A 22,309-nucleotide genomic window follows, 5' to 3' on the forward strand; every position below is an offset into this window, starting at 1 on the left:
AAGGGATGGGGTGGCTGGGTGATAGACATTGGGGAGGGTATGTGCCATGGTGAGCGCTGTGAATTGTGTAAGACTGATGAATCACAGACCTGTACCTCTGAAACAAATAATACATTATATGTTAAAAAAAAAAAAGAAGAAGAAGAAGAAGATAGTAGGAAGGGAAAAATGAAGGGGGGGAAATCGGAGGGGGAGACGAACCATGAGAGACTATGGACTCTGAGAAACAAACTGAGGGTTCTAGAGGGGAGGTGGATGGGGGGATGGGTTAGCCTGGTGATGGCTATTAAAGAGGGCACATATTGCATGGAGCACTGGGTGATATACACAAACAATGAATCATGGAACACTACATCAAAAACTAATGATGTAATGTATGGTGATTAACATAATAAAATAAAATTAAAAAAAAAATTCCACTGTGTGGATATACTACAATTTGTTTATCCTTCCCCCAGTTAATGGAATTTAGGTTGTTTCTGCTTTTTGGCTATCATGGATAACGCTGCTATAAACATTCATGTACAAGTTTTGTGAACATATTTTCATTTCTCTTGGGTATATACCTAGGAGTAGAATTGCTGGATCACATGGTTACTTTTCTGAACTAATGCTGTGAAATCTGTATTCTTTGTTGTGTGTGATTAAGTCTCTGCTTGGTTGCTTGAGTAAAAGTTAGCTAATGATTACACAGGTTTCCTAAACTGCCTGGAACGAGTAAGTCTCTCAGACTTTGCTGAGGGGCTCTCTGTCAATGTTGGCTCCAACACTCAGCCACACAGTGGACAGCACTATCTTGGCCTTCCCCTGCTGCTTGTGCAGAGGCTCAAGGTCAACCAGAGATAGATATTAGGGCCTTCTTGGGTCTTTCTTGTGCATGCCTACAGCCCCACACATGCACGTGGCCTTCTGGATTTCCAGGAATATTTTGGAGCTTCCCACACACACAACAAGGACATCTCATTCCTCAGTTTTTCCTTTTTAAATTTTTTTGGTCAGCCTCTTATTACCCCAAACTTGCATCACTACCTCGGGCAATCATAGTGTTAAAAGAGTTGCCACTGATTGTTTCGACAAATGCCCTGTTTTTATAGAGTAAGCTCTGAGTCAGGTCAAATAAAGCCAAGACTTGAGAATGGAGCTTTCCAAGGAAGACGTTAGACAAGTCAAATAAGGGCAGTTCTCTGGGGATGGGACTTTTCTGGAAGAGCTCCAAACCCATTCTGCCACTGGCGTCAACTTGATTGCTACTTTTCACAGCAAACCATGGTTGCGAAGCTGTTGTTTTTCAAGGGGAGCTGGGAGAGGGGGATGGGAATAGAGCAAGTTAAAGCATCACAAAGCTCACTGTTCTTATTAAGATTCAGCTGTTTTTCTTGAACAGACACTTTGAAGATTATTGCAAGCTTTTCTTTGGTTAATTTAAAGAATTCTGAAACAAAGTTGATTTTGACAATTTTTGCCAGTGTTCTCATTGCCTTTATGAAGGAGTGGATTTTCTGAGATCCTTATGCTTCCATTCCGGAAGTGCTGCTAACTCATTTACATTAAATGCAATTATTTTCTATATTTAGACACTTCAATCATCTTTTTTTCACATTAATTATTTCTTTATACTCCTTTCCTATTTTCCATTAGCTAGGTTAATTTTTTTCTCACTAATTGCCCAAAATTATATATCTATTTTATTTTGGATGTTGCTTCTAGCTCATTTTATTTTTTCCTATCAGTTTATTATGCTTCTTATCATACATATACTATCCTACTGAACAAGAAAATACCTTAGCACATTCTCTAGTATTTTAATTCTGTATTGTTATTATATACATTGTTTGTTCTGATACTTGCTTATTTAGACAATGATAAACTTTACAAACATACTTTACTCATCCTTATTTCCCTTAGCTCATGGCATTTTCCTGGATTCATTTCTCTTCTTGCTGAATAACTTCCTACAATAATATTTTCAAGATGGGTCTCTGTGTGGTAAACCTTCTAATTGCTATACATGCCTCATAATATCACAGATTTATTTTACCCCTGTGTTTAAATATTAATTTAACAGAACATGAAATTCAGTCACTTTCCTTCAAGGAAGTTCTTTTCCTTAAACACTTGAAAAATATTATTCCATTTTCTTCTTGCCTCCAATGGTTCTTATCATTTTATTCTTTTGTAGACATCTGCTGTTTTTCTAGGTGGGACCTGTGTATTGTGTTGTATTATATGGTACCGTATTATACTGCATTGCATTATATTTTTTAGAGAAGTTTCAGGTTCCCAGCAAAATTGAAAGTACAGAGATTTCTCCTGTACCCCTGCCCCTACACATGCACAGCTTCCTCCTTTATCAACATTCCCCATTTGTTACAGTTGATGAACCCACACTGACACATCATAATCATCTGAAGTCCATGGTTTACATTAGGGTTTACTCTTAATGTTGTATAGTCTATTGGTTTGGACAAATGTGTAATGGCATGTATCCACCATTATAATATCATCCAGAGTAATTTCAATGCCCCCAGGTCCTCTGTGCTCCTCCTATTCATCCCACCCTCCCCCACCGCAAACCCCTGGAAACCCCTGATATTTTTCACTATCTCCGTAATTTTGACTTTTCCAGAATGTCACATGGTTCAAATCATACAACATGTAGCCTTCTCAGATTGGCTTCTTTCACTTAATAATACATATTTAAGGTTCCTCCATGTCTTTCCAGGGCTCATTTCTTTTTAGCATTGAATAATATTCCATTGTCTGGATGTATCCGTTTATTTATCCATTCACCTATTGAAGGACATCTTGGTTGCTTCCAAGTTTTGGCAGTTGTGAATAAAACTGCTATAAACATCTGTGTGCAGGTTTTTGGGTGGAGTTAGGTTTTCAACTCCTGGGTAGATATCAAGGAGTGGGATTGCTGGATTGTATGGTAAGGATATGTTTAGTTTTTTAAAGAAACTGTTGCACTGTCTTCAAAAGTGGCTGTACCATTTTGCATCCTCACCAGCAAAGAATGAGAGTTTCTGTTGCTCTGCATCCTCACCAGTATTTGGTGGTGTCAGTGTTCTGAATGTTGGCCATTCTAATAGGTGTATCGTGGTATCTCATTGTTGTTGTTTTAAAGATTTATTTATTTCAGAGAGAGAGAGAAAGCATTAGCAGGAGGGGCAGAGGGAGAGGGAGAGAGAATCTAAAGCAAGACTCTGCACTGAGCGGGGAGCCCAACACAGGGGCTCGATCTCATGACCATGAGATCATGATGTGAGCTGAAACCAAGAGTTGGACGCCTAACCGATTGAGCTACCCAGGTGCCCCATGGATCATCGTTTTATATACTTATTTGTCATCTGTATGTCTTCTTTGATGAGGTATCTGTGAAGGTTTTTGCCCATATCTTAATTGGGTCATTTGTTTTCTTATTGTTCAGTTTTAAGAGTTCTTGGTATATCTTGGTAACAGTTTGTTATTAGGTGTGTCTTTTGAAAATATTTTCTCCCAGTCTGTCATTTATCTTCTCCTTCTCTTGACAGTGTCTTTTACAGAGCAGAAGTTTTTTATTTTAATAAATCCAGCCTTTTAATTCTCTCTTTAATGGATTTTGCCTTTGGTGTTGTATCTAAAAAGTCATCACCAAACCCAAAGTCATCTATGTTTTCTGCTATGTTATATTCTAGAAGTTTCATAGTTCTGTGTCTTACATTAGGTCTGTGAACTACTTTGAATTAATCTCTCTGAAAGGTATAAGGTCAGTGTCTAAATTCATTTTTTTCCCCACGTGAACGTCCAGTTGTTCCAGCACCATTGTTGAAGAGACTGTCTTCTCTCCTTTGTGTTACCTTTGTTCCTGTGTCAAAGATCACTTGACTATATTTATGTGGTTCTATTTCTGGGCTCCCTATTCTGTTCCATTGATACTTGTCTATTCTTTTACCAATACCACACTGTCTTGACTATTATAGCTGTATAGTAAGTCTTGAGTTTGGGTAGTATCGGCCCTCTGACTTTGTTCTCCTTTAATATCATGAGACATCTGCTTTTTGTCTCTGGAAACTTACAGAAATTTCTCTTTGTGACTGATGTTCTTAAATTTCACTATAATATGACTAGGTATTTTTTTAAATCTCCCTTTCAATCTAAGGTCTTACATAGTTCTCAATTATAGTGGTTTTTAGTCAGGATTTCACCAAAATATTTCCCCCTTCTATTTGTTTCCCTCCTGGGTCCGTGAATCCGGACAGGTTTGGTCATGTCGCAGTAACTGATGACCCTCCCCCCACCCCCCCGCCCGGTGTGTGCTTTGATACAAGTTGTTCAATTGAATGTTTTCCTTTACTGTAGCTGTACTCTTAAGATGGTGTCTTCTTTTTCTGAATGAACTCTTACTCCCCTAGGGGTTTTGGTCTCTGTCCTGGTGACAAATCCCTGAGAAAAAAGCCTAAAAAACTGTGTTCTGTGGGATGAATTGGGAGGGAAAGGTATGGAGAGCTACCAGAGTGGAGAGAGCTGCTGTGTTACACTCTCTATCACTGTCCTGGCCCTGCTTATTGTCAAAACACTGTTCTCGTTAGCTGTACCCACCTCGTCCTTGGAGGTATGGAGAGAGATGGCAAAAGTGAGATCACTTAGGGCTGGCCAGCCTGCCAGAAACTGAGTTAACCATGCCTCATTCTAGTCAGGTTCAGGCAGTAGTGATGGACTGGCTACTACTTTGTGTGTGTGTGTGTAAGTGGGAGTGAAATGGTCTACCAGTGAAATGTAAGGAACAGCAAAGGACACACAGAAAGATGGTAGTCCACCCTCTCTCCAGCCCCCAGTGCCCAACCATCTTCTCGTCTTAGCTGTCGTCTGCTCTGTCCCACACCCTCACCGAGACCTGCTCCCCCTCTGTTGCCCAGGAAGTTACCACAGTGTTCACGTGAATTTGACAGTTTGATCAACCACTTTGGCTTCTGGGGTGTTTCCACGTATCTCCATCCTCTTAGGAACTGTAATATTTTCTTCTACATCAATCACTTTTGAGAAGATGGTGCCCAAGACTTTATTTCTATTCTTGTTTTTCTATTTAGACAATATTTATTTAGATTTACCTACATATTTACCAGTTTCATTGCCACTATTCCTGCTGGCATTTTAGATATTCCTCCTGGGAGCATTTTCCTTCCTCCTGAAAACTTTAGAAGTCATTTTAACGAAGTCTGTGATTGTAAACTCAGTTTTTATTTACTCAGGAATACTTTCTTTCATCCCCATTCTTTTTTTTAAATTTTTATTGTTATGTTAATCACCATACATTACATCATTAGTTTTTGATTTTCGTCCCCATTCTTTTTTTTTTTTAAAGATTTTATTTATTCATTTCAGACACAGAAATACAGAGAGAGAGAGCATGAGCAGGGAGAGAGGCAGAGGGAGAGGGAAAAGCAGGCTCCCCGCTGAGCCGGGAGCCTGATGCGGGGCTCTATCCCAGGTTGCTGGGATCATGACCCGAGCTGAAGGCAGACGCTTAACCATCTGAGCCACCCAGGCGCCCCTTCATCCCCATTCTTAAAAGACGGTCTGGCTGGGCACACAGTTCTAAATTGCCAGTTATTTTTTTCCTCAGTACTTTGAAGATATTATTCCCCTACCTTCTGATTTCCATTATTGCTCCGAGGACTCTGCTGTGGTGGATGCTGTTGGTGCCCACCCAGATCTCCATTACTACCTGGTACATCCATTCCCCAACTTATGTGTTGACTGCTAGTGGCTCAGAGCTCCCTTTTTCTCTAGACAATTACCCTCAGCACTCACAAGCCCACACACACTGTCTCTCTCTCAAATAGTCTTTTAAAAAAAAATCTTACTCTGAATTGCTTAATTTCTCTTTCATGTTTTCAAATAACATTTTTTTCATGTTTTTCAAATCCTTTGATTTGTATGGCATCCTAAGTAATTTCTTTATATATCATTCTAGCTTATTAATTCTTTCTTCAGGGGTTCCTAATCTGCTATGTAAACTACCTCTTGAGTCTTTAATCCAACAAGTATGTATTTAGTTTCTAAAAGTTCTGTTTGGTTCTTTAAAAATCATTTTGGATAACCTATGAAAGCCTTTTTTTTTTTTTTTTTTTAATCCAGTGAGGCAAATACTTGAATAGCTTGCTGGTAGAAACTGTCCTGGCTCCTGTGAATGAATTAAACCTTTAATACATAGTTATAGTTATTTAAATAGTCTGTGTTTGATAATTCCAATTTCTGGAATTCTTGAGGATTTAAATGTTGTTTTTCTGCTGCCTCACTCATGGTGGTTTGTTTCTTTGTGTTTTGTTTCTTTGTGCCACTCATGAGGATAATCTTTGTGAGCTCATATCAGTTTCATCCTAATCTATGGAAATCCTCAAGGTCTAAATATTTTGTCTTTTCTAAAAGTTCTATTTGGCTCTTTTTTCAAATGTACACAGTCATTGTTGACACCAGGGTGCAGGGGATACCTTTTCAGAGAGGCATGACTATTGCTTCTTCCAGAAGCCAGAAGTCACTGCTGATATGGGACCACTTTCATATCCTTCCAGGAGTCTCTGTCTTAAAGCAGAAAACTCAAATCAGCTGCTCTATTCTATAGCCGGTTCAGGACTTCCTTGCATAATCACAGAGCTGATATTGGTGTTTTCCCTCAGTGCTGCTCTAACTTTTGCATTTGCCCAAGACCATTTTGCTCAGTTCCCTATTTTGGTTTCACCCAATGATAGTATTTATGTGTGTTTACACTTATGTGTTGGTGTTTGGAGATTTTCCTTTATCTCCTATGAAAGTAGCACATTAAAATAGTTTTTTCATGGAAAATTTAGTTGTTTTGTGAGCAAAAAGCTGACATACTGCTAGAAATGAATTTCTCAACTATTTTTTCTATTATTCAAAATTCCAAGCATGTACAGAAAATAAAGGACAATACAATGAAATCCCACATACCATAACCCACATTCACTTACCACAATTTTGCCATCTATCCTCCTTTTCCTTCTTTCTTTCTATGGTTTTGTGAGCTCACTTTTTAAACTTAAATATATGTATTTTAAAGAGAAACTTCATATCACTCCATGAAATGGAAAACCATGATCTCTTGCCATTATTAGAATATAACTATAATAAATACAAGGAAAATCAAAGTTATTAAAAATTAAGAAAATGAATAATAAAACATAAAAGTAATAATTAATTGATTTATACAAATACATATCTAAAAAGTTTTTCAGTGAGAATAATGGAACAACATATGATCAATCAGTAACAAACATACTAAGCTCATTGTCTCTTCATTTAAGATAAGGATTAGTTTCTAGAATAATAAAATGATTCTGTCTTTTGGTTTCAATATTATAGCACCAAGAATCCCAACTCCCAACACGTATCTGCAATTGGAAAGGAAGGGCAAAACATATTTAGTCCCTTTCTAGGTTTCAGTGATACATATTTATACCTACTTTACATTATGAACAATTGTCGGCTTCTGAAGTGATGGTTAATGTATCACTGAAAATGACAGAAGTACTGAAGGTTTGAAATATTTATGGGCAGCCTGTGTAACATGGGTATCACAGATCCAGCCCAGGGTTCAGTGATCTGTAAGAGGTCGCAGAGAACTGAGCATATCGTCATACTCATAGCTATGCTTTCACAGTGAAAGAATACAAAACAACATCAGCAAAGGCACATGGGGCAAAAGTCCAGAGAAAACAAAGTTGTGACAACATGTGTGAAATATTGTCTCCCAAGGAAGCTCATCAGAGACTCAGTTCCCAAGGTTTTTATTGGAGGCTGGTCACATAGGCATCCTCTGGCTAGCACATACCTAAATTCGAGATTCCCAGAAGGAAAACAGGTGTTCAGCATCAGGTGTTCACACTGTTTTCATAAACAGTTTATGCACAGAGAACCACAATTATCAGTGGTGAGAACCCTTCTAAAATCCCAAGTTCCCAGGCACTAGTAAAGGACCAACCTTACAAGCAGGACTTTTTAAGGATAGTAGTCTCAGGTCTGCTATGTGAACTCTTTTCTGAAGACATAGCTCATCACTATACTATCTACTTTGGTCTTATCCTAAGTGATAATATCGATGAAATCATAGTTTTGGTGTGATTTTTTTTTTAAAGATTTTATTTATTTATTTGACAGAGACAGAGACAGCGAGAGCAGGAACACAAGCAGGGGGAGTGGGAGAGGGAGAAGCAGGCCTCCCACCGAGCAGGGAGCCTGATGTGGGACTCGATCCCAGGACCCCGGGATCATGACCTGAGCCGAAGGCAGTCGCTTAACCAACTGAGCCACCCAGGCGCCCCTTGGTGTGATTTTTATATGTAATACAAATTGAAATAAATATATAACTATTAAAATTTTAAATGTTGGGGCACCTGGGTGGCTCAGCTGTTAAGCATCTGCCTTCAGCTCAGGTCATGATCCCGGGGTCCTGGGATAGAGCTCCACATCGGGCTCCCTGCTCTGCGGGAAGCCTGCTTCTCCCTCTCCCACTCCCCCTGCTTGTGTTCCTGCTCTCACTATCTTTCTCTCTGTCAAATAAATAAATAAAATCTTTAAAAAAATTTTTTAAATGTTAATGTGTGTACCATCTCATACCCATTGGGATGACTACTTTAAAAACAAAACAAAAAACAGAAAATAACTAGTGTTGCCAAGGATGTGGAGAAATTGAAACCCTTGTGCACTGGTGGTAGGAATGTAAAATGATGAAGCCTCTATGGAAAACAGTTCCTAAAGAAATTAAAAAATGGAATTACCATATGATTCAGCATATCCGCCTCTGGGTATATACCCAAAAGAATTGAAATTAGGATCTTAGAGAAGTATTTGTACACACATGTTCATAGCAGCATTATTCACAATAACTAAAATATGGAAGGGGGAATGGGAGAGGCAGAAGCAAGCTTCCCGCCAAGCAGGGAGCCTGATGCGGGGCTTGATCCCAGGACCCTGGGATCATGACCTGAGCTGAAGGCAGACGCTTAACAACTTAGCCACCCAGGCGCCCCAGTTGCTTTTCTATATAACAGCAATGAACAATTAGAATCTGAGATTAAAGTCATAATACCATTTACATTAGCACACCCCAAAATGAAATACTTAGGTATAAATCTAACAAAATATGTAAAAAATCTATGCAAGGAAAGGAAGAACTTTTTAAAAATGGAGAGATATTCCATGTTCATGAACAGGAAGACTCAATATTGTCAAGACATCGGTTTTTCCCAACTTAATCTATAGATTCAACACAATTCCAATGCAAATCTGAGCAAGTTATTTTGTGGCTATCAACAAACTGATTCCAAAGTTTATATGGAGAGACTAAAGACCCAGAATAGCAAACACACTATTGAAAAATAAGAACAAAGTTGGAGGACTGACACTACTTGACTTCAAGACTTACTATAAAGATACAGTAATCAAGACAGTGTGATATTGACAGGAGAATAGACAAATAAATCAATGGAACAGAAAACAGTACCCAGAAATAGGCCCACAGAAATATAATCAACTGATCTTTGAGAAAGGAACAAAGACAGTACGAAGGAGAAAAGACAGTCTTCAAAAAATGGTGCTGTAACAACTGGACATCCACATGTAAAAAAAAATGAACCTAGGCACAAACCTTACACATGTCACAGAAATTAATTCAAAATGAAACTTAGACCTAGGTGTAAAACACAAAACTATAAAACTCCTACAATATAACATAGGAGAAAACCTAGATGACTTTGGGTTTGGCAATGACTTTTTATTTTTTATTTTTATTTTTTTAAGATTTTATTTATTTATTTGACAGAGAGAGACACAATGAGAGAGGGAACACAAGCAGGGGGAGTGGAAGAGGGAGAAGCAGGCCTCCCGTGGAGCAGGGAGCCCGATGTGGGGCTCAATCCCAGGACCCTGGGATCATGACCTGAGCCAAAGGCAGACGCCGAACAACTGAGCCACCCAGGCGCCCCTTGGCAATGACTTTTTAGATACAACACCAAAGGCAAAACCTGTGAAAGGAAGAATTGATAGGCTGAACTTCATTAAAATTAAAAAGCTCTGCAAAAGATATTGTCAAGAGACTAGAAGACAAACCACAGACTAGGAGAAAATATTCACAAAAGGCATAGGTGATGAAGGGCTATTATCTAAAACAAAGAAGTCTTAAAACTTAACAATAGAAAAAAATGAACAAACTGATTTTAAAATGAGCAAAAGATTGGAACAGACACCTCAGCAAAGAAGATATATGGATGGCAAATAAGTATATAAAAAGATGCTCAATATCATATGTCATTAGGGAATTGCAAATTAAAACAGGAGTGAGATACTATTACATATCTGTTAGAGAGGCCAAAATTCAGAACACAAACACCAAATGCTGGTGAGGACATGGAACAACAGTAATTCTCATTCATTGCTGGTGGGAATGTAAAATGGTGCATCCACTTTAGAAGACAGTTTAGCAATTTCTTTCAAAACTAACCATACTTTTACCATAAGATCCAGCCATTGTGCTCCTTGGTATTTACCCAAATGGGTTGAAAACTTATGTCCACACAAACACTTGCACACAGTTGTTTATGGCAGCTGTCTAAATTCATTCATGCTGCTATAACAGAATACCATACTGGGTGGATCACAGACAACAGAAATTTATTTCTCACAGTTTGGGAGGCTACGAAGTACCAGATCAAGGCACCAGCGGATTTGATATCTAGTGAGGGCTCACTTCTTGGTTCTAGACAGGAACTTTGTTGTGTCCTCACATGGAGGAAGGGGTGAAGGTGCTCTAACCCATTCATTAGGGTTCCATCCTAATTACCTAATCACCTCACAAGGCGTCACGAAAAACCAAATGCCATCACTTTGGGGATTTGGTTTCAACACATGGATTTGGGGTGGGAGAGGGGACACAAACATTCAGTCTATAATAGCAGCTTTATTCATAATTGCCAAAACTTGGAAGGAACCAAATTGTCCTTCTGTAGGTGAATAGATAAACTGTGGTACATCCAGACAATGGAGTATTATCCAATGCTAAAACAAAAATGAGTTATCAAGTCCTGAAAAGAAATGGGGGTCTCTTAAATGCATATTACTAAGTGAGAGATGTCAAACTGAAAAGCCCCCTTCTATATGACTCCAACTATACGACATTCTGGAAAAGGTAAAACTATGGACACACTAAAAAGATTAATGGTGTCAGGGGTTTGGGGAGAGGTAGGGATGAATTGGAGGAGCACAGAGGATTTTAGTGCCTCAAAAATTTCTTTATGATACCATAATGGTAGATACTTATCATTATAGATTTGTCAAAACCCAAAGATTGTACAATACCAAGAGTGAAGTCTAATGTCATCTATGGACTCTGGGATAATGATTCGTTAACACAGGCTCATCAGCTGTAACACATGCACCACCCGGATGGAATATGGATAGTAGGGGAGGCTGTGCGTGTATGGAGACGGGGGGTATTTGGGGACTCCCTGTACTTTTGGCTTAATTTGGCTGTAAATCTAAAACTGCTTGAAAAAATACAGTCTATTTAAAACAAACAAACAAACAACAAAAATACTTTGTATGGCAAAATGCTATGTACACATGAGGGGTTATTACTGCTTAAATAGGCAGGTGCTGTACATGGGGGCACAGCTTGGCATTTACAGGGAGATCCTTAGAAACAGAACATCTTTTGGAGCTGTTTTTTTCTTCTCTGAATAAAGTTAGTGTGCTAGAGGCCAAGGTTAACACCTTTATGACTGTGGCAGCCAGCTTTCATGTGTTCCTTCCCTCTGCCCTAACACACAGGTATGCAAATGTATCAGGGAGGGGTAAACTTGAAGCTTCATGAACTAATTCCTGAGAGATGAGTTAACTGCAGAACTGGCCTTCAGCCACTTCCCCTCTCTGGGCTTCAGTTTCCCTGCTTGAAAGGAAAGACATTTTAGATGTTTTCTAAAACACTTTCCAGCTCTGAGCTTCTATTAATCTTCTTTTAATTTCTCCAGGGGCCCGTGCTTTTTCTGGCTTCTAAGCTTCTGGACATGTGGTTCCTTCCACTAGGACCGCTGTCCCCACTTGCCTGGCTGACTCTTTGCTGTTCTGCCTTTCTGGTCTCAGCATAGGTATCACTCTGGGGGAAGTCCTCTGACCCCTCTACACAGATTTGAGTGCCCTTCTCCATGCTAGCAGACCCCGACTCATCCTCTATTTCTGTGCTTAATATACTAAATGATAACTTTCTGTTTATTTGTCTCTTCCCCACACTAGACTGCCACACTGCTGAGTGCAGAGTGTTGTAGGTATCACACACACACACACACGCGCACACACACTACTGGGAGTCTCAGGCCCAGATTTTCTTGGGGATGGCCCAGCTCTGTCTCTGCTTGGGGAGCTTCCAGACCCAAATCCTCTGGGTCGGACCATGCCTCCAGAAACACTCAACCACCAGCTAGAAGCTGTGAGTGGGAAAAACATCTTTCATTCGTAAAGGAACAATTTCATTATTAAAAGAATCATTACTATTAGAACTTATTTGCAATAGAGCCTTTCTAAAGGACCACAGAGTCCCTTTAAGTGTGATCTTTTTACATAATTGTTTTTAAAAATTTATCAGAGGGCAGATTTAAGATCTGCAGTCTCCCAACCCAAGGATCTCTCAAAGGTTAAGGCAAAGGATCAGAAATGATAATAATTACAACAGACCTTTGAGCACTTGGTTTGGAATTTTCCATTGCATTGACAGGAAGGCAGACACCTTCTGTCCTGGCACCTTCCTGCTGTCCCGGGTTGGCTTCGTCCACCCTGCACCTTTGTTCAGCTCCGCCCAGTACCGCCTAGCTGTAGCCTCTCTGCCCACCAGCCTCAGAGCCGGCTCTGGTTGTGCCGAGATGGGGCTGCCCAGGCCAGGGCTGTGGCTGAAGAGGCTCTGGGTCCTCTTGCAGGTGGCCGTGCAGGTGGCCGTGGGCAAAGTGTTCCTGATACTGTTTCCCGAGAGAGTCAAGCAACACATCTTGGCCATGAACGAGAAGAACCCCCACTTTTCCTATGACAACTGGGCCCCGACCTTCTACAGCATGCAGTATTTCTGGTTTGTCCTGAAGGTCCGATGGCAGCGACTAGAGGACAGGACTGAGCCCGGGGGCCTGGCCCCCAACTGCCCTGTGGTCCGGCTCTCAGGACAGAGGTGCCACATTTGGGACTTCATGCAAGGTCAGGAGACGGTTACGAGCTTGAGATGTGCTTGGAATGGGGGTGCAGAGGTGGGTGGGGAGGTGGGTGGGAAAGTCCTGAATTCTTCTACTCTAGCTGCTCCTTTTTTGGTTTCTTGTCCTCTTCTTACTTCCTGAAACTGGGACTTCTAGATTCTGTTCTTCTGAGCAGCATCACCACCTTCCCAGGTCCTTAACCCTGCAAGCCAGCCATACCGGCCTTCAGCTCCTTCTACACACTCTTCAGTTAGCCCCTCGTTCAGGCTTAACGTCCTCAACTTTTCTTTATCGCGCCTGACCTGGTAGGTAGTTACATGTGGGGGTGTTTGGTTAATGTCTGCTGCCCTCACTGGCCTGCATGCTCTATGCAGCTGGAGCCCGTGGATGAAGCCCAGGCCCAGCCTCGTGCTCAAGGTCCTCCCTGGGCCAACTCCCGCCTCCCTTGCCGGTCTCATCTACAGGCTTCCCCTCAGCTCTAGCCTCCAGATGAACTCTTGAGCCTGGCACGTCCCTTGTGCTCTCCCTTCTCTACCTTGCTGATGTTGTTGGCTCTTCCCCTCTATCACCCACAGTCCAAAACCCCTCATCCACAAGGCCTGCTCTCCCGCCCCCCTTCCGTGAGGCCGTCTCAGATCCCTACAGCTAGGCGCATGCTCTCTCTCCTGGGCTCATGGCTCTGCATCTGCCCCTCTCCTCAGACTCTGATTCTTCCCACCCAGCATCTGGCTGCCAAGCACAAGTGTTTTCTTCCCGCCCGATGGGGAGCCTCGTGACAGAACTGTGTCTGATTCACCTCTGAATTCCCAGCACCTAGACCCAGCAGATAGAGTAGAGAAGGTCCCTGAGGCAAGTTGGCTAATCTAGTGTTTTTCAAAGCATGTTCTTTGGAAGCCACATCCCACAGATACGCTTTACCACATTGAGTTTCCTGGTTGAAATAGCTTGGGAAACCATGTACACCATACCCTCCTCTTGGAAATTCAGAGAGCACACGAGTATTTAAAAAGCTCTGAGAAGCCTTGAAGCTTAAAAACAAGCAAAACTTGAAAAAACTGACAAAACACTGACTGATTTTCCTAACACACAACCCCTAACTCTCTACCTGAGGAAATGCCCGTCATCATCACCCAGGTTCCAAAGAACACCTTTTGGGAAACGTTGGCCTAATCCAACCCTCTCACTTTAGAAGGGAGATGGAGAACACTGAGAGGCAGAGAACAGAGCCAGTGAGTGACCAAGTCAGACCCAGAATTGGACTTCCTCATCTCGTTCTTTCCAGTGCACCTCAGCAAACATTCCTGAGCACCTCCTCTGTGCCCGGCTCCCAGCTAGATGCCAGGAACTCAGAGTTAGGTAAGAGCTTGCTCCTTCACTCGAGGAGTTTAGGGTTTCATCGAACAAACAGATGTCATAAACAAATGCTCACAGTTCTGTGAGACAGGGGAGGCCGTAAAGGTATGAAGTCTGCCTGCAGGGCTTGGAAGGTTTCCTGGAGGAGGTGGTTTTGGAATGAGGCCTTGAAAAATGAGAAAGATTTTTGTAGCTTGGGAAGGGAAAAGTGTTTCAAGCAGAGGGAAGGGCAAGAGTTTTCTGCTCATGACTTTACAACTGCAGGACACAAATGGCCTCCTTTTATTCAACATCCACTAAGTGACCATGATAACAAGAGCAATGAGAATAACCGCTAACTTTTATTGAGCGTCTACTATGTGCCAAGCACTGTGCTAGAACCAGGCCAGCTTGCCAAATACCGATCTAGTGACCAGTTCCATGAAAGCCAACTTGCCTCAGGGCAGTTCACAGAATGTACTTGCTTCTCTTAACTGTTCACTTTTAGTGGACCGGTTTACGTTTTAAAGACTGTGCTATTTGTCTCTGCTCCCTGCTATTGCTCCTCAGACTGAAGAATAGAAAGAGAGGGAGACCAAGAGACAAAATTCTACCTGTAAAACAGAGTTGGCTTTTGGCTTATTGACCCAGAAATAATGGTACTGAATGGTCCTGAAATAATAGATACTGGCGGTACAGACATCAACATGACTGGTCTCTGCCCCGGAAAATCTCATAGCCTGGAGGGGGAGATGGTGTAGTGAGAGAGGGAACCAGAGGGTTCTGGAAGAAGTGGGATGGGGTAGGGAGGCGGTCAGAGGAAGGCTTCTTGGAGAAGAGGATGGTGAGCTGATTGTCTAGGGACAGTGAAGCCTTGGGATGGGTGGGAAAGAGGGGAGCGGGGAGCAGAGCAGGACAGAGGAGAGGAAACACAGAGGGCTGAGATGTGGAGGAGCGTGGGTGAGTTTTGGCAGAATTGGGGCTGGGGGGGGGCATGAAGCTGGTGAAGAATGAGGCTGGACACGTCATCAGAGACCGGCGTTTAAGGGATCTTCTGTGTCTTACTGAAGAGGGTAGACTTCATCCTGAGGGTATTGGTGAATTCTAGAAGGATTTTCAAGTAGGGTGTTAACAATGATCAGTTCTGCTTAATAGAAAGAGATCCTCTAACTGCTTTGGAAACCCATCAGCCACTAAAAAGCTCTGACGTATGCTTTGAGTATAAATCTGATTTTACAGCCACAGACCAGAAGGTCTAGAAGGTCTAGAAGACTCTATGGATAATCTAATGCAGTTCTTTCGTTTTTCACATGCAGAGGCCCAGAGAGGTAAATTACTTGCTCAGAGTCAGTCGTATGGCGAGTTCTTGTAGAGCCTGAACTAGAACTTGTGGCTTCTGACTCTCAGCTAGTGGACTTCTTGTTACTGGATAAGACAACAGAGGCTCAGTGGAATTCCCAGCCACCTTCTATCCTCTGCGTGTTCACACATGTGAACACACATGACATACACACACTCCCAGACACACACGCAGAGCAAAACACTGGTGTTTAACTGGTATGTTGTGGTAGAAGGCAAGTCTGGATCATTTATTTTCTAGGTACTTGGGAGTTAATAGGAAACTGGATTTATTTCAGTCCCTGTTTATGATCTTCTAAAATCTCCCCAAGTGTACCCAGGAGGTGTCATCTAGCAATGATAAATGGGCTTTCTCTGCTGAGAGAGCCTGGCACAGGCCTGAATTTACTGGCCTGGAGGTCATGATGGGGGGTTCAAGTCCAGCTACTACAGAGCTCTCTCCCCATTTCTACAGACAAGATGGACTTGACAGCACTAGCCCGATGTCTGAAATGGTGTTCTCTGCCCCGTGGCTTGTGCACACAGGCAGAGTGCCAGTCCTCTGTCCCGTCAACCCCTTGCACCCATCCTTCCTCTCTGCTATCAGGAAAGCGGGGAACTAAGTTTAAACTTTGCCCTCCATACTGATCACTGCACCCAACCACACTATAAATAATTAAACACATGGCTCTGTCTTTTCCAGTTTCCTAATCAGTGAGTGTTGATTTTTTTTTTCAATTAAAAGCAAAATTCCAGATAGCTAATATTTAGCACTGGTCCTGACGTTAAGTCTTTGGGGTTCTTATCTAAAGCGTGACTCTCTGGGGTCATTGGAGGCCAGTGGCTGGGCACTTGGCCTTGACTTGCCTCTGAGCCTACCCTGAGGAGGCCTGGGCAGCCTTGTCACATGGGCGAGGAGTAGTGTAATCATCCAACAGGGACTGAGGCCCACTCAGTGCCCCCTAGTGCCTCCTAAGAGATTAATCTGTGAGCCAAGGACAAGGAGAGCTTTTTATCTCCTGGCCAGCGTTCTCATGTACTGAAAAATGAAGACTCTATTATAGTCAATTGTTTCTCTCTTTACTTGGCCACCAGGAAACTCAGTCAAATATAAGTTCAGTTATGATGAATGCATGGGACCTCAAGACCACTTTATTTGTTTTCCATCTTTCCCTCCTGTTCTGTGCCTCCCAGAGGGCATGATTTTTTTTTCATTAAAAAAATTTTTTTGACTATATGTATAGGCTGCTTCAAACCTATTGCACAATGAGGTGAGGGTATAACTAAGGAAATACAGCATCAGCAAGTCCTGTCAGTTTCCTCTTTCACCTACCCGGGCTCCCATTCTCTCTCACGTGCATTGCTCTGAGGACCCCTGGCTGGATCCTCCCCACTTCTGTTCCCATCCTCAGGCCTTTCTCCGTAGTGTGATCTTCAGGTGTAAATCTGACCATGTTTCATTATATACCTCTATCATACGAGTTGGTTCTGGCTTGCAAGCCACAGAAACGCACTCTGGTTTTCTTAGTCACACACGCACATATACAAAAGAATGCACTAAGAATGTGTTGCAAGATCCCCAGGATCAACCACAGCTGGAGCACTGGGCCTGGACTGTCTTTTAGCCTTAAAAGTCAGGCCTGGATGCTGCTGTCACTGTGGTTGCCTTGGGAACTGACCCCCTCCCCCCCAGGACCCCACCATCCCTGACAGGAGCGCTGCCCCTGGACCATGGATGAATTCTGCTGTCTCAGTGACTCCAGGATCTCTATGGGGTGGTCCAATCAGCCCAGACTGGGCCACTGCTTATGCCTTGGCTGCTCGGGACAAAGAACAGACCTGGCCCCTCTTCCTCCATAGAGGCGTACTCTCCCATTAATAGCATACAAAATAGGGAATTCCAACTAGGGAGGATGGTTAGGAACTGGGCAGCCAAAATTGCAACAAATATCCACCATCCTTGCTTTATATCTCCATGATGTCCCATTGTATCTAGAATAAAATCTAGATTTTTCACCAAGGCATAGGAGAGCCTGCCTCCCCTGGCCCATACCTGCCTCTCCAGTCCTACCTCTCCCGACCCCCCCTCCCCCACCCCGCACCCCCTCCCCAGGCCTGGCTCTGGTCGTAGTGGCCTTGCAGGTCCTTGAACACGCCAAGCTCGTCCTGCCTCAGGGTCTTTGTACAGGTTAGAGTCCTTTTGTCTGGAGAATGCCCTCCTCCTCCCTTTGCCCATGGCTGGCTCTTTGCTATCCTTCATTTCTCAGGTTAAACGGCATGGCCTCAGAGACCTTTCCTGACCCACCTGTCTAAAGTAGGTCACTCCTTTATAGGCTCTTTCGTAACACTTAACACAAGTTGAAATTACCACATTTATGTGTTTACTTGTTTTTTGCCCTGGAACAGACCTCAAATTGCATGTGGGAAGAGCCCGGCTGGCCTTGTTCTCTGCTGAGCACCCGCCCCCACCCCGCAGTGTGTGGCAGCAAGCCTCGCACACTGTTAAGTGCTGCGTAAATGCTTGTAGGTGGAATGTGAGTGTGCTGGGGGACATGAGGGCGAATGAGGAACAGGCTCTTCCCTCGAGGGGTGACAAGTAGCCTGGGGGATAAAACGGGCCACGTCACAGGGCACGACCTTCTGTGCTACCAGATGTGAGGTGAGGCCTCAACCATGTCCACTCCGGCCACAGGGAAGCCCCCGGGCGCTGGCAGCTCCCGAAGGCCACTCCCCGTCAAAGGTGGGGACGTTGCAGAAGGCTCCCACCCAGGGCTGGTTTTTCATGGGTGTGGGACCAGTGAATCACACAGGGAAAGGCCCTGTGCTTGGAGTTTAATGTTCTGCATTAGCTGTCTTGAAATCCTTAATCATTTTATCTTGGCATTTGCATTTTATAAGGGAAGCCTGATGGGATAGTGGAACCTGCCAAGGGACTTGGAGCCTTGGCTTGTGCAGGACCTGGCCTCCCACAGCCTTCTTGCTCCCTGGGACATGTCCTCCACGACTCACTCTTCTACCCTCAGACTCAGGGCTCGTCCAACCTCCTTCCCACTCCTCCCCAGTGACTGCCACCACCTTCTGACCCCAGAGAGGGCCTGGACACAGGCACAGAGAGGCTGGGGTCAGGTGTGTGCCTCCTGCCGCATCTCGTGGCAGGGCCTGGGGGCGGCTGTCCCCATCCTGGCCTGACAGCGCCAGGGGGCAGTGTCAGATGACTGGGGCAAAGTGGTGGGAGAAGCCTCTTGCCTGTCTCCCCACCCCCACCAAGGAGCCTAGCATCTCTGAATGGCGGTTGTGAAACCCTGTGGGGTGGGTGGTGGGCATGGTGGGAGGGTAAATGTCTAGCTGTTTCTCACCATGCCCTCTCTGGGGCATCGTGTGTTGGTCTGCTGGCTGGAAGTAGAGGAAAGCTGGTAGCTGGTGGCCACAGTCACGCAGGCACGTACACACTGAGTTTTGGGGTTCCTGGGTGACTGTGAGGGGCCGCATTTGCCCTATGAATATCCCTATGTCCATGAGAGTGAGACATTAAATAGTACCTAGAAAATGTGAGTGCAAGAGAGAGACCACAGAAGCAAATCTTTTTATTTTCATATATTTAGTGGCACTTCCCCCTGACTTTGTGAACAAGGGGCCCAGCATTTTCAGTTTGCACTGAGCCAGCAAATTATGTAGCCGGTCTTGCCCCTACCCTTCACTCCCCTTTGTGGCATCCCCTTCACTGCCTGTCCCACTTCCTAGCTCAGGGATGAGATAGCTGCTGACAGCAGCTTACATTCATTGAGGATCTACTACGGGCCAAGCACCTTTTTAAGCCCTTATCTGTACTACCTGTAATCCTCAAAACAATCCTATAAGGTAAGTAGTATTATTATATCCATTTGTGAATGAGGAAACAGGTGCTTTGAATGAGAAGAGCTCCAAATTGAGAGTCTAGAAGTCAGGGTATTAATTTTAACTCCACCCTTGACCTGTTGTGTGACCCGGAGCAAGCCTGTAAACAAGGAGAAAAACTGCCTACCTTGCAGTATACTAATCTCATCACATGAGAAGACAGATCTGTGCCTGCCTTATAAATTGCCTCAGAGGGACTCCCATTTTAATTACCACTTAGTGGTAGCAGGTGGTCCACTGAGCACCCCCCACCCACCCCGATAAAATCCCCTCCTTGTGGAGAGGAGCAAACTGGCTCCAGCCTCTGCTAAGTCATGCTCTGTAGGCTTCAGCCCTGCCTGCCCCCCCTCCATGGCCTGGCTCCATCTTTGAGGGAAAATAAAAGTAATAGAAGTGAGAGCATCTGGAGCAAAATGGTGCTGACAACTCAATGCTGTGCGTAGAGGATTGGTCGTTGATGATTCCATTCCTGTTTCAGGCAACAGGCCACTGGTGCTGAATTTTGGAAGTTGTACCTGACCTTCATTTCTTTTCAAATTTGACCAATTCAAGAGACTTACTGAAGACTTTTGCTCCACAGCAGACTTCCTCATCATTTACATCGAAGAAGCACACGCATCAGGTACAGAGAGACTTCCTGCCCCTGCCTCTTCCTACCTTCTCCTTCCTCCCTTGCTTCCCCCAAGCCCCAGCTCAAGGTTGGGGAGGAGGGAGGAAGAGGAATGAGGGAAAGAGCCGCTATTCACTGAGTGAGTACCTGCCATCTTTCAGCCCCTGCTGCCTTTACCCACCACTTGCTAACTCTACAGTCTGTGCTTTCAACCTGGCACACAGAGCAAAACACCCGGAGGGGGCACCTGGGTGGCTCAGTCGGTTAAGCGTCTGACGTTGGCTCAGGTCATGATCTCAGGATCCTGGGATCGAGCCCCATGTCATCATAGGGCTCCCTGCTCAGCGGGAAGTCCGCTTCTCCCTCTGCCTCCCTCCCCTTGCTCCTTCTCTCTCTCAAATAAATAAAAATCTTGGGGGGAAAAAAAAACCTGGAGGGACAGGTCCAGCTGGCCAAGCACCCAACATTTTGAATGGATAAATAGGGAAATCAAGGGAGAGAAGCTAATAGGAGGAATTTAGACCTGAAACGTCACAAGTGAAATGACCGCTCTGTAACTACATGTGAGATCCCTCCTAAGACTCTCCAAGCTCAAAGGTCACACTGTGGTTCATCTCAGTCGATGGTTCCCAAGCTTTAATGAGCATCAGAAGTACCTGGAAGGCTTGTTAAAACAGACTGCTGGACCCCCCACCCCCACCCCAGAGTTCATCAGTTAGATCTGGAATGGGGCCTGAGAATTCACATTTCTGACAAGCTCTGGGTGATGCTGAAGCTGCTGGTCTGGGGACTACACTTGGAGATCCCCTGCCCCAGACTAGCTTTCATGGGGTGGGGGAGGCAGGCATTCTTTCTTCACCCCTGACAGGCGGTCACACATTTTAATTACTTCGCGGGAAATCTTGTTCCTTTGCGGGACAGCTCTATTCGGGAGAGCTCTCCCTGAAACTCCTACAGCTTGTGGTCTAAGCCCCTTGAACTTTACAAAATGGTCAGACACACCCCTCTCTCCCCAATTTTCAAGGGGATTGAATCCATGAGAGTGGCCCAACTCTCAAACCCAAAGACTGAAGAAGGCAGGAAGTCACGTGTGGCCGAGTGAGACAAGTGTCACTTACTTGCCCATCTCCCACAAGGTTCGTCTGTCTCCCAGCACCTGGCAGAGCCCGTGTCCCAGAATCAGAGCTCAGCAAAAGTTGGATGAGTGGGTTTAGGCCAGTATTATATTAGCCTTGCCGGTTTATCCGTGTGTTGTTAAGTGTAGGCTGCTATTCACTATCAGCAAAGTTGGTCCAGTATATGCTCCCTGGATCCCTGACGTCAGAGCCACCTGGGTGGCTTGTTAAAAACGCATATTCCAGGGCCCCACCCCAGGCCCATTGCGTCCTGATTTATTGCACCCAAAGGTTTGAGACCTTCTTTCAACTTAATACAGTGTTCACTTAACTGGCAGCTTCTGTCCTCATGAAGACTCTGGGAGCCACCTGAAATATTAGCTTAGCGTCCTAGCTACACAGAGGTGCATGATACTGTGCTCTCTACTTTCATGTACTTTAACATTTTTCCACAATACAATCAAAAATAGCACAGGTAACAGCGCAGATGCGAGCACAGCCCATCTCTGGGGCAGACGCCCCTTTGGGAGAATAGCAGCCATGAGTTACAGAAAGAATGTGGGCACCTTCAGGGGTCTGTGGTCATCAGGGCCGAGAAGAGACCATGCCTGGATGTCGTCGCAGCGGCCAGCCCTTCTCCAACTCTAACGTGTGCTTAAATGACCTGGGGGGGGCCTCAGCAGGCCGGGGCTCAGCAGGGCGGCTCCCCAGGTGATGCTAAGCCTGCCGGCCCAGGGTCTGCACTTGGAGTCACGAGATCCAGCTCTAATCTCCAAAGGAACGAGCTGTAAACT

The 22,309-nt window shown here is 44.2% G+C and overlaps 1 protein-coding gene across 2 annotated transcripts in view; it reads left to right on the top strand.

Moving 5' to 3' along the window:
• The window catches only part of DIO1 (iodothyronine deiodinase 1), a 35,761-nt gene that overhangs the window by 7,321 nt on the left and 6,131 nt on the right, over positions 1-22,309 (top strand). Inside the window, exons 2-3 of one of the 2 annotated variants that reach the window (XM_006737665.3) lie at positions 12,963-13,230; positions 20,269-20,412. In XM_006737665.3, the coding sequence (XP_006737728.3) occupies positions 12,963-13,230; positions 20,269-20,412 (412 nt within the window). Of the gene's footprint in view, positions 1-12,157; positions 13,231-20,268; positions 20,413-22,309 lie in introns of those variants that run through there. The other variant, XM_031032794.2, reaches the window with a different exon arrangement.

This window comes from Leptonychotes weddellii, chromosome 4 (genome assembly GCF_054177405.1).
Source record: "Leptonychotes weddellii isolate Sample4059 chromosome 4, ASM5417740v2, whole genome shotgun sequence".
Lineage (NCBI taxonomy): Eukaryota > Metazoa > Chordata > Mammalia > Carnivora > Phocidae > Leptonychotes > Leptonychotes weddellii.